The sequence below is a fragment of the Diplotaxodon limnothrissa genome, linkage group LG4 (genome assembly GCF_057381915.1).
Source record: "Diplotaxodon limnothrissa isolate DT_005_m linkage group LG4, D_limnothrissa_male_GT1.1, whole genome shotgun sequence".
Lineage (NCBI taxonomy): Eukaryota > Metazoa > Chordata > Actinopteri > Cichliformes > Cichlidae > Diplotaxodon > Diplotaxodon limnothrissa.
The window spans coordinates 6,914,654-6,930,190 of NC_140599.1; the positions used below are offsets into that span (position 1 = coordinate 6,914,654).

Consider the following 15,537-nt stretch of genomic DNA (forward strand, 5'->3'; position numbering starts at 1 on the left):
CTGTTTGTTTGCTAGCGATAGGCTACTTGACGACAGCATTAGCTAACCAGTGTTCTCTAGACCAGCGTTCCCCAACTTTTTGGGTGTTTCGTGGCCCGGGGGTTGGGTCAGGCAAAATTGCAGTAGCTTCCCTGATCATTTTACAAACATAAGTGAAGAGAATCTGGACTAAAAGGCCTAGACTTATGGTTGTGTGCTGAATCTATGAATCAAACTATCACCTGGAAACATAATTAACTGGTCCATAGCTGTGAAACTGGACATGAGTTCTTGATTCTATGGAGATTAACAGTAATCCAGAAATTTACAAATTTGTCCCAGGGACATCGCGTAGATGTTGTCCCTGGGACATCGCGTAAATGTTGTCCCTGAGACATCGCGTAAATGTTGTCCCTGGGACATCGCGTAAATGTTGTCCCTGGAACATCATGTAGAAGTTGCCCTGGGACATCGTGTAGATGTTGTCCCTGGGACATCATGTTAAAGTTGCCAGAGACATACCATATGAAAGTTTAGCTTCTTTTAGCCCCTGTTTGTTTTATATTATTTTATATATATATTTTTTTTAATATTATATTTAATATTTACATTGTATTGCAAAAACCCCCAAAACAAGTTAAAATGAATTAATGAATATTGACTAATTAAACCTTCGTTATTTTTCCACCAGAAATGGACGACATAATTAGAAGAAGTGTTCTGAATGACGAAAAAAAAAGAACTGGAAAAGACACACAACTTTGTGTGCATGTGTCACAATGCCAGGAGGACCCATTCAGTGTTGTGTTAGAAAAATTGAACTCATTAACCCTTCATGGACATTATAAATGTTTAAATGTTGCCTCAGGTAAAGACAGGAAAAGAGACTATTACAAATTCAACTGCATCAGAGCTGGGAAAAAAAGTCGAAACAGCTACAGAGCAGTGGGCTGTAAGGCCTATGTTTCATTTAAAGTACTCAAATGTTGGAAAGACCACACAGTCATCGTGCAGCGTACATATGATAAGCATGATGGGCATGATCCTTCGGACCCAAAAGACGCACATTTCAACAATATTTCCAGTGATTTGAGGAGGAAGATTGAGGAACTGCTTTCCCTTGGAACTAAGCCAGCCATCATACTAACCGAATGTCATAAATGGGCCAAAGAACATGGACACAGAGATCTTCACAACAGAGAGCATTTTGTCACACCACGTGACATTGACAGTGTTAGAACCTGCATGATGAGGAAGAAGCACTTTAACTGTGGAGACAGTCAAAGTGTACATACCTTACTTAATGGAAAACATCAAGAACATGTTCTCTTCTATCAACCATACACATCTGACCAAGAACTAATGATTGTTTTGCAGACACCTGTAATGAAATCAAACATGGAGAACTATGCAAAACAGTTAGTATTTGTTGACACCACACACTGCGTTAACCAGTATTCATTTCCCTTATTCACACTTGTTGTAAGAGATGATCATGGGCATGGAGTCCCTGTGGCCTATGCTATTGTCAGCAACGAAAGTCAGAAAACCCTGGAAACTGTTCTTGGAATAGTTTGTGAGCATTTCCCAACTTCCCCGAGGTAAATAATACATTGACAGCTATTAATTTTGAAATAATTCCTTTTCAAAAAAGTTATAACGTGCCAGAATCTAATGCTATAGCTGCAGCATGGGCTGCAAAAAACTTTCCTTTCCAGTTGTTAAAGTTATTCCTATAGGCTGTATGCAGTATTTTATATATCTACTTGTGAGTTGAAATGTTTAATTTGGCATTGAAGTGGTGCTTTGAGATAGCAAAAACATTTTCATACTGTTTAATCTCATTTAGTGTTTTCTTTTTTTCTGTAGAGCATTTATGGTTGACAAAGACTTTGCGGAAATAAATGCTTTGCAGAAGGTTTTTCCAGAGTCAGCTATCCTTCTATGCTGGTACCATGTCTTGCAGGTAAACCACATTGTTTTCTTTTCACGTTGTCTAAGATGCACCTGAAACACATTTTTACAACAGGGTCCTGTTGTTATGATTTGCCTCATTGTGATATTCACCTACTCAGGTTAATGAATATAAAGGGATAAAATGTTGAGTGACTATGTCCATCCATTTAAGACCACAGTGCACTCATCTTCTGGTGGCTGCTTCCCAAAGCTCTTTTTGACATTTAAAAATATGCTTGCCTGGTTGATTTCTGTAATGCACAGGTCCTCTTGTCCAGTGAGTGACAAAGTTATTTTTGGACGTCAGCTTTCTTTTATGCTTTTTGTACAGCTGCTCCTCTGTCTCTCTCTCCAGATTAACTTTTTTTCTCTTACATTCACAGGCTGTTAATCGATGGCTTTCAAAATCAGAGTCCGGGGTCCATGGGCTTTCTAACACCCAAAAGAGAAATGAAATCATTTCTTTCTTTTGTAAGCTGAAAGCTTGCACATCTGTAAGTGTAATTTGTCTATTTCACATTTTGATTTCTTGATTACACTAAGAGCATAATAACTTTCAGTTGCTAAAAAAAGTTACAGAGAGATACAAAATAGATTTTTGAAACAATTTCTAAAACTGGCTTCTTATCTTGCTTATCAAAACAAGTACTTAAGCTGTGCAGAACATCATTGTGTCACCCACTGTGCAGTAGAACTTGTGAGTGGGATTCTTTCACAGACAGATGCTGAAACCAAATATGCTTATAGGTTTAGTGTTCCTTCTTAGCCATTGTAAGGGAAGAAATAATTGCTTCTTAATACAAAAACACGACATATTATTAATAACTTAAAATTCTTAATGTTATTCAATAAAAGGAAAAGGGCTTCAATACATAATATTAAAGATTTCAATAGGTCTGTTAAATGGATTGAAATATATTCTGTTGCATCCAATTCTCTTAGGAGGACGACTTTAAAGCCACATCAGCAGAGTTCTGCCAGACATTTAAGCAATACCCTTTGGTGTGCCAGTATTTTCAGAAGCACTGGGAAGGCATTGGCCACATGTGGTGTGACTACGGCCGTCGCTTCAGTCACGCTCGTTCTGAAACAAACAATGTGATTGAAAGGTATGATTTATTATTTTGACCTCATTCAATTGTATTGCTGAAAAAAAGATATTATGCTTTAATCCAAGAGGCTAAACTGAGTAGGTTCGTCATGTCATTGCCAGAACAGGTTTTAGGCAAATCCTTTAAATTCTAGCAGCGTTTTTTATGTTATCACAACAAAAAACAGAGTAGGTGGATTTGCCTAAATCAGCTAAACCGGCACAGAGCATTCCTTTATAAAAGACGTGTGCAATAGGTATTCCAATTTTTAAAAAAATAATACAGTCTTGATTAAAACTTTAAATTCCTTCAATTACAGTTACTAATCATTTCAAATAACTGTTTTTCAGATTTTTCCACCGCCTGAAATACCAATTTTTATCTGGCTACAAGAATAGGCGTCTGGATGATCTGATTGAAGTGCTCCTAGGGAAGGCCGACGACTACTTCTCAGTCATAAAAACCCTGCAAGATGTGGGCCGCATGAAAAACAGGTTTGCTGACACCTTGTCTCAAGTTTCAGACTCTGCTTCAAGACTGATGGAAAGTGGTTGGGCTCTTAAAATTACAGTCAAGAACAGCCATGGAGTTAATGCATATCAAGTCCCATCTGAGTCAAGAGAAGACATGGTGTATGATGTCTGCCCTGTTGAGTCCTACTGCAACTGTACATATGGCTTACGAGGACTTCTTTGCAAGCATCTAGTGTTACTTGCAAAATTAGCAGAGGCTGACAATGACATCTATCCAAACATGGAAACAGACATTTCTACCTTGGCAAGAATTGCAGTGAAAGAAAGGCATTACTTTGTACACTGTGAGGACTTGAAAGTGATAAAAATGCCAAGTTTGTTTGGAAATCTGTGTTTTTTTGCATCGGCTGAAACACTTCAGTGCACTTGTTGTACGTTCTCTCACTATAACACATGTGCTTGCCTGAAGGTGGCTTGTAGCCATTTTAAACAAATGAAAAACTCTCTGAAAAGTCCTCTATCAACTTTGAATGACACTCCTGTAGTTGAAAGCACAGACAAAAAATGCACAGAAGATGCAGTTGGAAAACTAAATGCTGTTTTAGACACAGTTAAACAGTGGGCATTCATTCCAGAGGGTATTACTGCAATGATAGATGAACTGCATACAAATGTCTTAAAAACAAAACAAGTAGGCAAAAGTATATGCCAGTACGAAATAAAGACGACAGATAATGCACGCAAAATTAGGCCATTGTATTCTAGCAAGAAACGTTTGGCCAGCATCGACATTCCAACAGTCTGTGAAAATGAATGTGAACAGTCGATAACCACTGAAAGAGAGACATCCTCTGGAGAAAATGAAAACCTTTTGGAATACAAAACAAAAAAGAGAAGAGTTAAAGCTAAGTATATGCACAAGTAGACTTTTGTGTGACATTTCAAAGGGACTGCATCCATTACTTCTGTTTATTGAAACCTAAAGCTGAATAGCTGTCTTAACTTTCTGCCAAGGAACAGATGAAAAGAAATTGTTTGGTCTCTCAAGCAGTTGTTATTTATGTGTGTTATTCATTACTTTGGCTTGGTTGCTGTTTTTGATACAAATTCATCTGTGCCCATTGTAATATTTTCATATGTTACTATTTTTATATTGCTATGCATTATAAATAAAGGATTATTTATTACTATTAAAGGTCTGCATTTGTAATTGTTGGTATTATTTATAAAATATGCGCTCTTAAGTTTTTTGCTCCATAAAACGATACCTGTCACTTTTTGGACATAGAGTATCAGCTGTTGAGAATCCTGGCTCATACAAAATAGAAGTAAAAGGTTTCAACATCCAGCCTTTTTATGATTAAATACAAAGTGTAATAACAGAGTTATTGGGGTGTGATTTTGTTAATAGTTAGTCTTAAGTATAAGTTTAATAGTAATGAGTAAGAAAATATAGCCAGAATAATGGAATGAGACTAACACCTGACCTCACACTGAGATTTGGTATGAAGTGGCATGTTTGTGCTAATGCTGACATTGGGGCTCAGAGTTCCTCTGTGTGTATATATTTGTGAACGTTAACTTGGCTAATGTCCAAGGGTTTGACTGCTTTCCTGTTGGATTGTATCACAAAGAACAGGGATAAGAGCACCAGTGGCCGTGCACACCCTCATCTCTCTCCTTCACCCGATCATTAGTGTTGGAAACCGGCATTAGCTCAGAGTAGATTAGACTTCAGTATAGTGCAAGTGATTTGATTTTATGATTATTTGATTCAGTTTTTTCTGTGTTCAAGCTCAATTACTTTAATAAAATATGTTGAATTCAAACAAATAAATAAACAAATAAACTGTGGACATTACCCTTTTAAACCTTTCTGAAACAAGACAGGTAAAAACCAGTGTATAAAAGTTTACATAGGTATAAATAGCTCTAACACTTTACTCCAGCCTGGCGTCCACACATGTGGACATCACATTTTGGGTTATTTAGACCAAAATACTAAATCTTGATCAACAAGTGCCTGATATACAGTTATGAGGACATTATACTGCAACTGTTCTATCGAAATTTCAAATTAATGTCCTCATATGTGGCTCTCATTTTTCTCAGAAACAAAAATTAGGTAAAAAAACAAAACCTGGTAATTCTTTCTTTTTACATTCATCGGGTTCCAATCGGCCCAAATATCAAAGAGAAATTAAAAATGCATGCTATGGAAGATTTCGGGTCTTAGGGGGTTAAAATGACCAGACCCCTCCGGCCTGTTTTCCAGGCCACTAAATTAAACCCAGTCAATTACCAATTGAACAGAATAAAAACCTACGAGGTCCACTAATAGTCCAAAAGTCCAAATCTTTAATAGAAAAGACAGGCAGAACTCAAACAAACAATAATCCAAACGAGGAGCATATATACACACTGGAAAGTAAATAATTATAAGTTATTAAATCAGACTAATTAAATACAGTAAAACTAATAAGGGAAGACGAACACACGGGAAATAAAAATAACAGTGTAAACATACCAAAACTCAAAATAAAACAGGAAAGCTACTACAAACCGAGTGTGACACAATTACATTCATATTGAAACATATGTGATAATTTTCTTTCTTTGTAGCATTTTTAAGATATGTGTTAGAACAGTCATTATGCTGTTTGGATTAGGAACCAATCATTTTTGCCAAATAGTTAACACAAACTTAGAACAACAATGAACAATTTTCAAGATTATGATTTACAGAACAAACAAAAGTCACAAAAGGTTTCATTATTTAAGAGACAAGATCAAGTTTTTCACACAGGAATGAAATGACAGAATCCAGTGCAGCGGGGCCAAAGGTGTGTGTCAGCAAACTGAAGGTTGAGGAATCAGTCAGTTCATGTTTAAGATTGTGTTGGATTTTGAGAAGAGTCTGTCTGTTATTAGAAAGTAAGATTAACAATGTTACACCAATAACCCAAATAAGATAAGATAAGATAAGATAACCTTTATTAGTCCCACACGTGGGAAATTACAAATACGGGGAAATGACAAATAATACCAAAAAAGATAGAACTTTCATATTGTTTTACTAACTTACTTTGTCATATCAGCACTTGAATGGTCGATGCCTTTACAGACCATGTCTGTTGTGACATCGCAGGCCAATCTTCCGGCAAACCCGAGGGCTAGCTCCCCAGCCTCCTCTTCACTCAGAACACTAAACACTGTTACTTTAGTTTTGGCCTTCTTAGGCCTGTCAAGAATCATTGCGGGCAGTTTGGCTTTACGGCCCTAAAAAAGAAAAAGTGCAAACACCAAAAGAGCAGAGAGAGACACACACACGCGCACAAAGTTAAATGCTTTTGTTTACATGGTGTAATTGTGTATATGTTGCAGCAAATGCACAATTTCCAGCCACATTGTCACTTCATTGATACGAGTAACCCGGATTTATTTCAGGTGACATCAAAATCACGAAATGTATACCTACCCCAATCAAACCTCTGAAAACATGAACTGACATGTTCTCTGCGTTGATTCTGCGCTTGATCTCGTCTTCTGTTATTGTGTAGGTTTTCTTTTTTGAGCTTGGTACAGATAAGCGACCATGCACTCTGTAAACTGTACTAGTTCCTTCTGAATCAGTTTGGAATTCTGTATCTGCATCGATCCTGTCAACATCATCAGCAGCAGCATTATCTGTACTCAAACTTGTGCCGTATACTTCTGCTTCTTTTTCGTTGTCTTCAGTCTGTGTACCTTCATCTCTTTCAGTCTGTGTACCTTCATCTCTGACTGTCAGTCTTCCTATCTCACTGTTACTTGTCGATTTGCTGCAGATATTCTCTCCCTTAGGAACTTTTCCTTTGTCATTCGCTGCCTGATGCTTTCCCTGATGACATTCTTCACTGGCTACTTCTATTGCTCCTCCTGTATAGCCACCCACTATGCTGCACAACTCCTTTCCCTCTGCTGTGCTGCACTGTGCTGTTACATAAAGAAGAATGATATAAACAGCACTATATCAATTTAATTGTGAAGAGAAATCCCCACAATACGACACAGTTATGTCTAAAATAGTTTTGTGTAAAAACTGGATCTTGAAACGTCCACTTTAATTACACAGTCCTGGTGTGCAAAGGCAAAATTACGAAAAAAAATTTCACTTTAAACATTTTTGGACATTGTTTAGTTATATTGTGACTTACTCTCACAGAAGATACAGATGCCACAAACAGACTTTGAACAACGCATGTGCTTGTATGCACCACATTTCTGGCACTGCACCTGTGAATTAAAAAAAAAAAAAGAAGAAGAAATAAACAAACAAAAAACAAATGAACAAAGTCCATTAAATAAACAATCTATATGGCTAAGGACATGTCATAGTGTACCCGGTCTTTGGCTGCAATCACACACCAGCACTGACTGCACTTCCTAGTTCGATCTGCAAAATATAATTTGTTTCAGTACAAGTTACATTTTCCAATGTTAGAGAAAAAGAAGGCAGCTAATTTTATCTTTACCTATTGAGGAAAATAAGTAGTGGCAAAGTCGGGACCTGAGCTTTGTGATTTCAGTGTTGTACTCCTCCACTTGTGTTTTACCGTCAATGAGAGATTGGGCAAACTAATAATTGACGAAGAAGAAAAAAAAAAAAAAAAGAACAAAAAGAATTAGATTAACAAAGAAATGTTTGTTTGTTTTTAACCCCCCCCCCCCCCCCCCCAAGAAAAAAAAAAAACAGAGCAACCAAAGCAAAGCATTACTGCTGAAATGGTTCAATCTACAAAAAAAATTGAGATTTTACCATCCTGCCTCTAAGGCTTTAAAAACTGAATAGGCAAAAATGTAAACATTACTTATATAGGTTAAAGCTATAGTTTTCAGTACCATTATGACATGCACTCCACATGAGTTCCCATCCTGTTGATGTGGGTGGCTCACATGTGACAAGGTCTGTGATGTTTACAGATGTTTTATTTTGAAAGGTCGAACAGGAAACGAAAAAAATGAACAAGTTAGCGCTGCAGACTGTGTTATCGCTGCAAGCCTGAGAATAAAAGAATGGAACTGAGAATTACCGAGGGTGTGATCATTAATGTTTGAGGCATGCAAACATTACATTGGCGACGAGAGTAAAGGTTACAACCAAAGCAAGACGAAGAAAGTTGCCCTACCCGGAGCTTAAGAGACAAGAACATGGCTGCACACGCTACTCCACTTCCACCCTTCGACACGGAGACCGACCTCGGTTCCGTCGGACCTCGCTGGACGAAATGGCTTCAGAGGTTTGAAAACTACACCACCGCAATGAATATTACTGGAGATGCAAGATTAAGAGCATTATTGCTGCATGTGGCTGGTGAAAAAGTGCATGACGTTTACGACACGTTAGCAACGGATGGCGACAAGTACGCAGATACAAAACAGAAATTGTCAGCGTACTTTGCGCCTAAGAAAAACATGCAGTATCAGATTTATCTGTTCAGGAAAGCGGTGCAAGAGTCAGGTGAAACGTTGGACAACTATCACACCAGGCTTAGGATTCTAGCCAAAAACTGTGAGTTTGCAGACATGACTGCAGAAATCAAAACACAAATTATCCAAAGCTGTACATCATCACAGCTGCGTAGAAAAGCACTCAGAGAACCTGATTTAACGTTGGATGATCTATTAAATCACAGGCGTGCATGTGAGTTGTCTGAATTGCAAGCTACAGGGATGGAAGCTGACAAGACAGCTGCAGTTAATAAAGTACAGCACAAAACAGGACGTGATACCACGGCGAGAAACAAATGGACACCCTCATGGCAGCCGAATAACCGCTGTCGAAACTGTGGAGGCAGATATCCTCATGAGCAAGGCTGCCCAGCCAAAGACAAAATCTGTAATTCTTGTGGCAAATACAATCATTTTGCAAAGCAATGTCGCTCAAAGACAAAAGAGACACATTGTGGAAAGAAGTATAAGAAAAATCTGCCACCGCAAACGGTTCATCAAGTAACAGATAGCACTGCACATGTGGAGACAGGGCACACATCCAGCAGTGATGACGCCTATGTATATGTGGTGAACACAGCTAAACATCCTAAACTCCCACATACTGAAATCAGAGTAATGGGCACCCAGATACAGGTGCTAATCGATTCTGGGGCCACTGCTAACTGCTTAACTGAAGCTACCTACAACAAACTGACACCACGTCCTACTTTGACGTCTACAGACATCAAGATTTACCCATACCACTCATCTACGTCTCTCCCTGTGTGTGGTGCATTCAGGTGCAGTGTGGAAAAACAAGACAAAACAGTTAGGTGTTCCTTCTTTGTCATTAAAGGAGGAGGTTTCAATATTTTGAGTTTTGAAACCTCAAAAGCCTTGGGACTCCTCCATATTGTGACTGCGGTCTCTTCTCAGTCTCAACGTTCTGTTGCAGACAAGCTAGTAGAAAAACACCCAGAACTTTTCCAGGGAATTGGAAAACTCAAAGATTTTCAAGTGAAACTGCACATAAACACAGATGTAAAATCAACCTGTCAACCACACAGACGTGTTCCTTTTCATTTACGTCAAAAAGTGGAGGATGAACTTCAGAAATTAGAAGCTGATGACATTATTGAAAAGGTTACAGGACCAACACCGTGGGTTTCACCCATTGTAACACTGCCAAAACCAAAGAATCCGAATGACGTACGGATATGTGTGGACATGAGACAAGCAAACACTGCAATCGAACGAGAACGACACGTCACGCCCACGATTGATGATGTAATCCATGAGCTGAATGGATCTACGGTGTTCTCAAAACTTGATCTCAGGGCAGGATACCACCAACTTGAATTACACCCCGACAGCCGCTACATTACGACGTTCACTACTCATCTGGGACTCTGAGCCACTGCGCAGGCTCATGCACAAGGACACCCCTTGGACATGGGGTCAAGACCAAGAAACTGCGCTGCAGGCACTCAAGGTCAGTCTCACAAGCGACACGACGATGTCCTACTTCTATCCCAGCAGACAGACTGAACTGATAGTTGATGCTAGTCCAGTAGGACTGGGTGCCATTCTCTGTCAAAAAGATGAAAAGGGGATGAAACACATTATTGCATACGCAAGCAGAGCACTGAGTGATGTGGAAACGAGATACTCGCAGACAGAGAAAGAAGCACTCGCCATTGTGTGGAGTTGCGAACATTTCCATTTGTATGTTTATGGACATCCATTCACACTGGTGACCGATCACAAGGCACTCGAAATCATCTGGAATAACCCAAGATCAAAACCACCTGCCAGAATAGAAAGCTGGGGACTGAGACTTCAGCCATATAACTTCAGAGTGGAATACAGAAAAGGTGCTGATAATCCAGCTGACTTTATGTCACGTCACCCAGTGCCAACACAGGAGAATGAAAGTGCTCGTGCATGTAAGGTTGCAGAAGAGTATGTCAATTTCTTCTCTTATCACTCCACCCCAAAAGCCATGACACTTCACGAGATAAAAACAGAGACTCTGAAAGACCAGGTTCTGCAGGAAGTCATCGGTCACATCAGAAACAACACGTGGCATCTAACAGATAAATCCCAGCATGCTGACATGTTGAAATCATTCAAACATGTTCAAAGTGAACTAACAGTAGCCGACTCATCTGACTTCATCCTCAGAGGCACGAGGATAGTCATTCCAACTATCCTACAAGAAAGAGCAATACAGCTGGCACACGAAGGGCACCAGGGTATCGTCAAGACCAAAGCGCTGCTACGTACCAAAGTATGGTTCCCAGAGATCGATCGGAAAGCAGAATCTGCAGTTCAAAACTGTCTGCCATGCCAAGCTAGCACACCTGTCACACACACTGACCCTCTGCAGATGTCACCATTACCGGAAACGCCCTGGCACAGTGTCAGTGCAGACTTTTATGGACCACTCCCTACGGGGGAATACCTGCTCGTCATCACAGACGAGTATTCTCGCTATCCAGTCGTTGAAAGTGTACGCTCAACATCAGCATCTTCTGTTATCCCAGTAATTGACAAAGTGTTCTCCATGTTTGGGATCCCAAGGACAGTAAAAACTGACAATGGTCCTCCTTTTAACAGTGAGGCTTTCTCACAGTTTGCAGACTACCTAGGATTCCATCATCGCAAAATCACACCTTGTTGGCCTCAGGCGAATGCCATTGCTGAGAGATTCATGAGAACCCTAGGTAAAGCACTGAGAGTTGCCGAGACGCAGGGCACACCATGGAAACAGCAGCTAAACATCTTTCTTCGTGAGTACAGCTCTACACCTCATAGCACAACAGCGAGTTCACCAGCTGAAATACTGTTTCAACGCCAGCTATACACCAAGCTCCCTTTCGTTAACACCACTCCACGGAAGTGTTCAGATGCTGAAGTGAGAGCAAGGGATGATAGTGCAAAGATCAAGATGAAGGTGATCGCAGATGCAACTCGTCACGCCAGACCACACTCACTAAGTCCGGGTGACACAGTGCTGCATCGCCAACCCAAGCACAACAAATTATCCACACCATACAATGCAAAACCCTACAAAGTGACTAAGGTTAAGGGTTCTGAAATTACAGCTACACGGGATGGACACTCAATTGTCAGGAATGCCTCATTCTTCAAGAAAATCAGACATGGACTTGAAGATGCCCCACCTGGACGGCATGTCGACCCCGCCTTAACAGACAAGCCCAGATACCCAGTCAGATCAAACAGACGCGCACCTATGCATCTGTCTGATTACATCAGATCTAAGACTTGAATATCTGAGTGACCAGTTAAAAGTTACGCTGCGTGTAACATGTTTGTTGTTCCTGAATCTAACACTGTGACCAGTATTATAGTGTTGAATGTTGATAGTGTTTAGTCACAGATCTGTGCAAACGCAGTGCTGTTTAAGTGATGTTTAGGTGTGGAGAAACTCAAGTAATAAGAACGTTCAGTAATTTTATTAGGTGTCGTTGTCATAGGTTCAGATTAATAATTCACCTCGCTGAATATATAAGTTTGGTTAAAAAAAAAAAAAGGAGGTGATTGTGATGTTTACAGATGTTTTATTTTGAAAGGTCGAACAGGAAACGAAAAAAATGAACAAGTTAGCGCTGCAGACTGTGTTATCGCTGCAAGCCTGAGAATAAAAGAATGGAACTGAGAATTACCGAGGGTGTGATCATTAATGTTTGAGGCATGCAAACATTACAAGGTCCACTCTCCAGCGCAGCCTCTTGCTGAAGCAAATGAGCTGAGAGATCGCAGTTATTACAAATAAAAAGCATATAGAGAAATCAATAACCACGTTCGGTAATGATTTCAATTAAATTAAATATGTTATGTTAAATATGTTAATTAATTACCTCCAGTTTTTCAACACCGCACTTTTTCTGACCTCCGACTCGCCAAATGAATTCATATAGACTATGGTCCTCTTGGGTATGTCACAAAACTTTGTAAAAAGATGGATATGGTAGGCTTGGGCCTTGAGCTTTCCTAATGAGGGACACTGAAAAGTATCATGCACTAGAGAGAGTGCAAAATCTGTGCAACTTACAAACAAGGTCCAGTGGCTGCCGTTTTCCAGACAGGCTCCAATCAATTTCTCATACATCTGAAAGATGTTTTTCTGGAAATAAAAATAATGTGACAAGTATGTTTTTCTGTCAAGAATGACACTGCAAAACTGCAAAAGCTTGTCAGGTGAGACTTGTAATTAATTCTGCAGATACACAAACATATAGAAAGTGTCATTTTTGGTTTACATTAATTAATTTCTATAGTGTGTACAAAACAAATCAAGACCACAGACTCAACACGCACCACTCAATTTTTGGTGTTCTTTATCTGTCATGGTCCTGGGCCATGTTGGCCCAGTATTCTTAGTTTTCTTGTATGTTTGTATTTTGTTCCCTATTTAGGCCATGTTTCCTGAGTTGCCCTGTTGTGTTGTTCCCTAAGTGTTTTCCCTTCGTGGCTTTTACCCCCTGTGTGCCCCTCTGTGTATCTGTGAGCCCTCGTCTCTCCTTATGTTTTATTCCATGTTTCCCCAGCCCGTTATGTCTGTGTTTTCCCCGTGCTCTCTCTCCTCCTGTCTGAACCTCTGTACTTCCTGTTTGACTCTGCCCGTCTCCCGTCAGTGTTATGTTCACCCCGCCCTGTCTCGTTATGGTTATCTGTGTCAGCTGTGTTCCCCGTGTGTTCCCACTTTCCTCGTTAACCCTCTGTGTATTTCTGTCTGCGTCTCCCTCTGTTCGGCGTTCGCGTTCTCCCTCATGCTGTGTGTGGTTCTCCCCGTGTCTTCTGGTATATGTTACAATTAGCTTTTCCCAGTGTAGTTTAGTTTTGTATTGCTTTGGTATCACTGCTTTCGTTTGTCACCTGTCAGCAATAAAGCTGCATTTTGAGTTTATCCCCTGAGTCCGTGAGTTTGCATTTTGGGTCCTCATCCTGCCTGCCACACAGCGACCATGACATTATCAGTTGGCCAAGACAGAAATGTTTTAATCTGTGTGCATTGCTTTTGAACAAGTCTTTACACAGAAAAGGTTTCAGAAAGGTATTTTTCAGGTTCTTCTGACAAGGCTTCAATTTTGGAAAATGCTGTTTGTTTATAGTGGCAACTTATAAACCCTTTGTGATAAGAACATAGTTACCACAGTCCAAGTCATACCTTCAAAAAGTATGCACTTTGTGCTCTTGTGGACCCATCCAAAATTTTTCCAGTGATTTGGCTTGGTATTGGATAAATGTGAGGGAAATTCTATAAAAATAACATAAATACACCTATGTTTTCAAATACATTACAAAAAACGTAAACATGCTATGTCATTATGATCAAACAAGCTTTTCAACATACCTCACACTGCAAATAGATTAGGCCATCTATTACCTTATAAAACAAATAAATAAATACATATAAATAAAAACAGAACTAAGGAATACGATTCATTAAGTAAATTGTACAATAAAGTGTATTTAAAGCAGAATTTAACATTAGTTTTATGACAACATAAAAGGATTTTTATGTCAAGAGGTACCTCATCTGAAATGTTAGTCTGGTCAAACAGGGATTTCAAACTTGAAATACCAATAGAGTTTGGTCCAGCTACTCCCACAAGGTAATCTGTGAGAAAGCATACGCTGTAGTCAACAGATATCATTTTCTTTTTGCATGCTGCAACCATCATCCATTTCAGTCTTCTAGGAGCTTTGTCTGGTTGTAGTTCTTTTTTCTCCTCCTCTCCCCTCATCTATTAATTAAATTGTTTTCTGACCTTCCTAACTGTTTCCGACCTGTCTTCCCAATGTGATGTTTAAGCAATATATGTATGGTCAGAAGGGGGTGAAATTTTCATTGCAGTTGTACGTGTAACATTGCATGTGATAATAAAAGGCTTGATTGGTTGATTATTCAACATGAGTTGACATTTACCTGACATTGTGAAGGAGTCACAGTTTCTGTAAGGGTGTAAGAACATAACATGTGGATTTGTTACACTTCTTTTTCACAAGTTAATAACAATCAATAATTTTCATTCCATTATTTACAAGCTATCACACGATGTCCCAGGGACAACATCTACACGATGTCCCAGGGACAACATTTACACGATGTCCCAGGGACAACATCTACACGATGTCCCAGGGCAACTTCTACATGATGTCCCAGGGACAACATTTACACAATGTCCCAGGGACAACATTTACGCGATGTCCCTGGGACAACATTTACGCGATGTACCAGGACAAATTTGTAAATTTCTGGATTACTGTTAATCTCCATAGAATCAAGAACTCATGTCCAGTTTCACAGCTATGGACCAGTTAATTATGTTTCCAGGTGATAGTTTGATTCATAGATTCAGCACACAACCATAAGTCTAGGCCTTTTAGTCCAGATTCTCTTCACTTATGTTTGTAAAATGATCAGGGAAGCTACTGCAATTTTGCCTGACCCAACCCCCGGGCCACAAAACACCCAAAAAGTTGGGGAACGCTGGTCTAGAGAACACTGGTTAGCTAATGCTGTCGTCAAGTAGCCT

General features: G+C 39.5%; 2 protein-coding genes across 2 annotated transcripts; one reads left to right on the plus strand and one right to left on the minus strand.

Moving 5' to 3' along the window:
* Window positions 1-672: 672 nt before the first annotated feature.
* Window positions 673-4,614, plus strand: LOC146633153 (uncharacterized). The gene is made up of 5 exons (XM_085351343.1): window positions 673-1,580; window positions 1,849-1,945; window positions 2,319-2,429; window positions 2,878-3,044; window positions 3,377-4,614. Exons 1-5 carry the CDS (start codon window positions 673-675, stop codon window positions 4,422-4,424), a joined length of 2,331 nt encoding a protein of 776 aa, XP_085207469.1. The 3' UTR covers window positions 4,425-4,614.
* Window positions 4,615-6,261: 1,647 nt separating this feature from the next.
* On the minus strand, window positions 6,262-15,456 carry LOC146633154 (uncharacterized). Its single transcript, XM_085352035.1, has 10 exons — window positions 14,533-15,456; window positions 14,352-14,384; window positions 14,166-14,255; window positions 13,050-13,121; window positions 8,014-8,116; window positions 7,882-7,934; window positions 7,696-7,774; window positions 6,978-7,474; window positions 6,585-6,778; window positions 6,262-6,420 (listed from the first exon to the last, which is right to left on the minus strand). Exons 1-10 carry the CDS (start codon window positions 14,743-14,745, stop codon window positions 6,276-6,278), a joined length of 1,479 nt encoding a protein of 492 aa, XP_085208161.1. The 5' UTR covers window positions 14,746-15,456; the 3' UTR covers window positions 6,262-6,275.
* Between the last annotated feature and the right edge of the window lie 81 nt (window positions 15,457-15,537).

Excerpts from the sequence above, each read along its gene's own strand:
- LOC146633153 (XM_085351343.1), top strand. The coding sequence starts at position 673 with ATGGACGACATAATTAGAAGAAGTGTTCTGAATGACGAAAAAAAAAGA. Across the intron at positions 2,430-2,877 it reads AGCTGAAAGCTTGCACATCT|GAGGACGACTTTAAAGCCAC; the intron begins GTAAGTGTAATT and ends CAATTCTCTTAG. Across the intron at positions 3,045-3,376 it reads ACAAACAATGTGATTGAAAG|ATTTTTCCACCGCCTGAAAT; the intron begins GTATGATTTATT and ends ACTGTTTTTCAG.
- LOC146633154 (XM_085352035.1), bottom strand. The coding sequence starts at position 14,745 with ATGAGGGGAGAGGAGGAGAAAAAAGAACTACAACCAGACAAAGCTCCT. Across the intron at positions 14,256-14,351 it reads TAATCTATTTGCAGTGTGAG|AATTTCCCTCACATTTATCC; the intron begins GTATGTTGAAAA and ends TTATTTTTATAG. Across the intron at positions 8,117-13,049 it reads GCAGCCACTGGACCTTGTTT|TTTGCCCAATCTCTCATTGA; the intron begins GTAAGTTGCACA and ends GTCAATTATTAG.